The following is a 2,666-nucleotide window of genomic DNA, read 5'->3' on the forward strand; positions in this document are numbered from 1 at the left end:
CTGATCTGCGAGTGAAACCTTGAAAGCTCGCGAGATCAGGATGGTCTCACGAGGCTACCACTCAGTGTCTTCATGGGAGTTTTTTCTTAACTGGCTAAATAATCTGTGATAGAAACATTATCAGGGGCTCAGCAGAGTACAGGCTCGTTCTGATGAAGGTTGTAATTTCCCCTTCCTGTTTATTTACAGGGCATCTACAGCTGCTTCAATGGAGTAGAGCAATCTGACCACAATGGAAGCCTGCAAAGTCCAGACATCACCACTAACTACACACAAGCCAATATGCTGAAGATGCTGAGGACGGCCAAAGACATGGTGTCCTCCGCCAGAGTCGAGAACTCTCTGGACAGTGCCACTAAAACAATAGAAAGCTGGAGCAGACGTGGAGCCGACAACGTGCGAGCTGGCCTTCCTCCCAGAGTTACAACCACAGATGTAACCCACGGCCGTCTGCCCTACATCTCCAGTATAACGGACAATCACTCCCCATATCCTCAGAGGGCCATTACACCAACATTCCCAGTTCATTACGGGGATACATCAACCCAGCCGCTCCTTGAGAAGGCCAGGGTGGTAACCCGACCGACGCCTCTGCGGTACACGCTGCCCGCCCGCGGCAGTCAGCACCTGTTAGAGAGAACTCTGCCCATCTCCAGCCTCAGCAGCCCACACATCGCCATCAGAGATCCAGCTCCCTCTGGGATTTCTAACCCCCACCACAGCAGCAGGCTGTATGTGGAGAACCAAAGCCGGCACCCCGCATCCCCGTTTGTGACTTACAGGGAGTTCCAGGTACCTGACATTTACATGGAGCACAGGGGACCCCTACGGAGAAAGTTTAGCTACCCCCCAGACTGCGTGAGCCGGAGAAGGAGGTCATTCAGTTATCTGTTTAATAACCAAGAACCCAGAGTGAGAGTTGACTATGATGAACCTCGGTCCTGCTTTGCTGAGCTGAGAGCTAATCACCTCCTGAACAACCAGGGCCCTGATGGTGTAGCTATGGCATGCCCTGCAGGACACTACCCCGGCACCAGCACGACCTGCAACTCCTGTATGAAGTCCTACCTGGAGCCAGAGATGGATGACATCCCCCTTTTGGGAAAGGACAAATTAAATCGACGAGCCTCGTTTCTCAGAGCCACGTGGGACAATGAGAGAATCCGTCAGGTAGATGAAACAAAGCCCTCCACATCCACAGCTCCCTCCACCCGAACAGATATGCCCGATTTATTTCCTCAGGGGGCTGGGCCCAATCCAAAGCCTCACAAGCTGTACGGCAGTCTGGGGCACAACCTCTCCTGTTACCCCCTGGCCGCTGAGCCGGCCTACTTAGACCCAGCCCACATGGGTTCCTACCCCTACAAGCAGAAGATAAAGTACGCCGACTCTACCCGACTGCCCTCATACAGGGAAGCCATGTTGCAGAATGCTGCTGCCCTCCGCCGCTCCTCTTCCACAGTGGTGCACAGACATTACTCCACCTACCTGAACTCATACACAGACTTACCGGTGTATGTGGGGCCACTCACACAGGGACCATCCCAGCTCTACAACAATTCAAAGGACATGTGCCACTTGTTTCCGTGCACCAGCCACTGCCCTGACAATGCAGCAATGCTCCCTCGAATGAGTGACAGGCAGCTGGTTTACCACAACAACATGTTTGGGCCTTATGATGTCAGAGGAAATAGGGAGGACTTGGGCTCGGGGAGCCGAGAACGGAGGCAGGTGCTGGTGGCGCGAAGAGTCAACAGTCCCTATGTGCCAAAGCCCTGGGGCAGAGTGTCCAGCCTGGAATCCGAGGTCTGAACACGCTCTCTTTATTCGACCTCTTCTAGGTCCACTGACTAGATTCCCTCTGGGAAGGAAAATGTCCGGAGGTTCTTCCTTAAGCAAAAACGAAACCCTACACCAACAGTGTACTTGAGAGGTTCCTCTCAATTATCAGTGCAATAATATCTTGAGCAGCAAAAAGGAGAAGTAAACCCTGGAGGGGGTAAGTTATCGCTAGGACTTTGTGAGAAAGACATTGAATCTCTTAAAAAAATAAAATGGAATATTGAAACATATTTAATGGATAAGAATTTAACCTGTGACTGGTTGTTAAAAAGATTTTAACAGTTTCTCAGTGAAATATTGTTGGGAGACAATATACTACAGCCTCTCCGATTCTCCAAACATTACAACATTGGATAATTTTTTTTTTCCACCATCATTCCACTATCCACAATGTCTGACGGCAAAATATAAATATAATTTTGTCAATCAAGCACCGATATGTCTTCCGTACATTTTCTAAGTCTACAACAAGGGGTGCATCAAGAATAGATGTAATAATGCTGCACTTTTAAAGCAAGGGAAAAGCATATTAAGTATCATGTGTATTTCCATTGATAACATACCCTTTAATAAACAAAAATGTTTAAAAAAAAAGCCATTTGGATGCCTCTTTAATTTACAGATATTCTCCTCTTCCCATCACACTGAATAAAGGGTTTTAGAGGAGAACCTTTGCAGAACAACAAGTACTTCACAACAATCCACCAAGAAATTTTGTCCAAAATCTACACAAATCACACTGCTGAGCTACTATTTTAGTAGCCTGGGTGCCATTCCGAACTTAGTCCCGCCCACAACGTTTGAGGTCGGGAAGTTCGGTCTGG

The 2,666-nt window shown here is 48.6% G+C and overlaps 1 protein-coding gene across 1 annotated transcript in view; it reads left to right on the forward strand.

Annotated features, from left to right (window-relative positions):
- Positions 1-2,354, forward strand: part of LOC107087687 (glutamate receptor ionotropic, NMDA 2C-like) — a 54,405-nt gene extending 52,051 nt beyond the window's left edge. The window contains exon 12 of the mRNA XM_015379400.1: positions 190-2,354. Coding sequence (XP_015234886.1) covers positions 190-1,812 — 1,623 coding nt within the window. The 3' untranslated portion in view covers positions 1,813-2,354. The remainder of the gene's footprint in view (positions 1-189) is intronic.
- The last annotated feature ends 312 nt before the right edge of the window (positions 2,355-2,666 follow it).

This window comes from Cyprinodon variegatus, unplaced genomic scaffold, assembly GCF_000732505.1.
Source record: "Cyprinodon variegatus isolate N-32 unplaced genomic scaffold, C_variegatus-1.0 Scaffold191, whole genome shotgun sequence".
Lineage (NCBI taxonomy): Eukaryota > Metazoa > Chordata > Actinopteri > Cyprinodontiformes > Cyprinodontidae > Cyprinodon > Cyprinodon variegatus.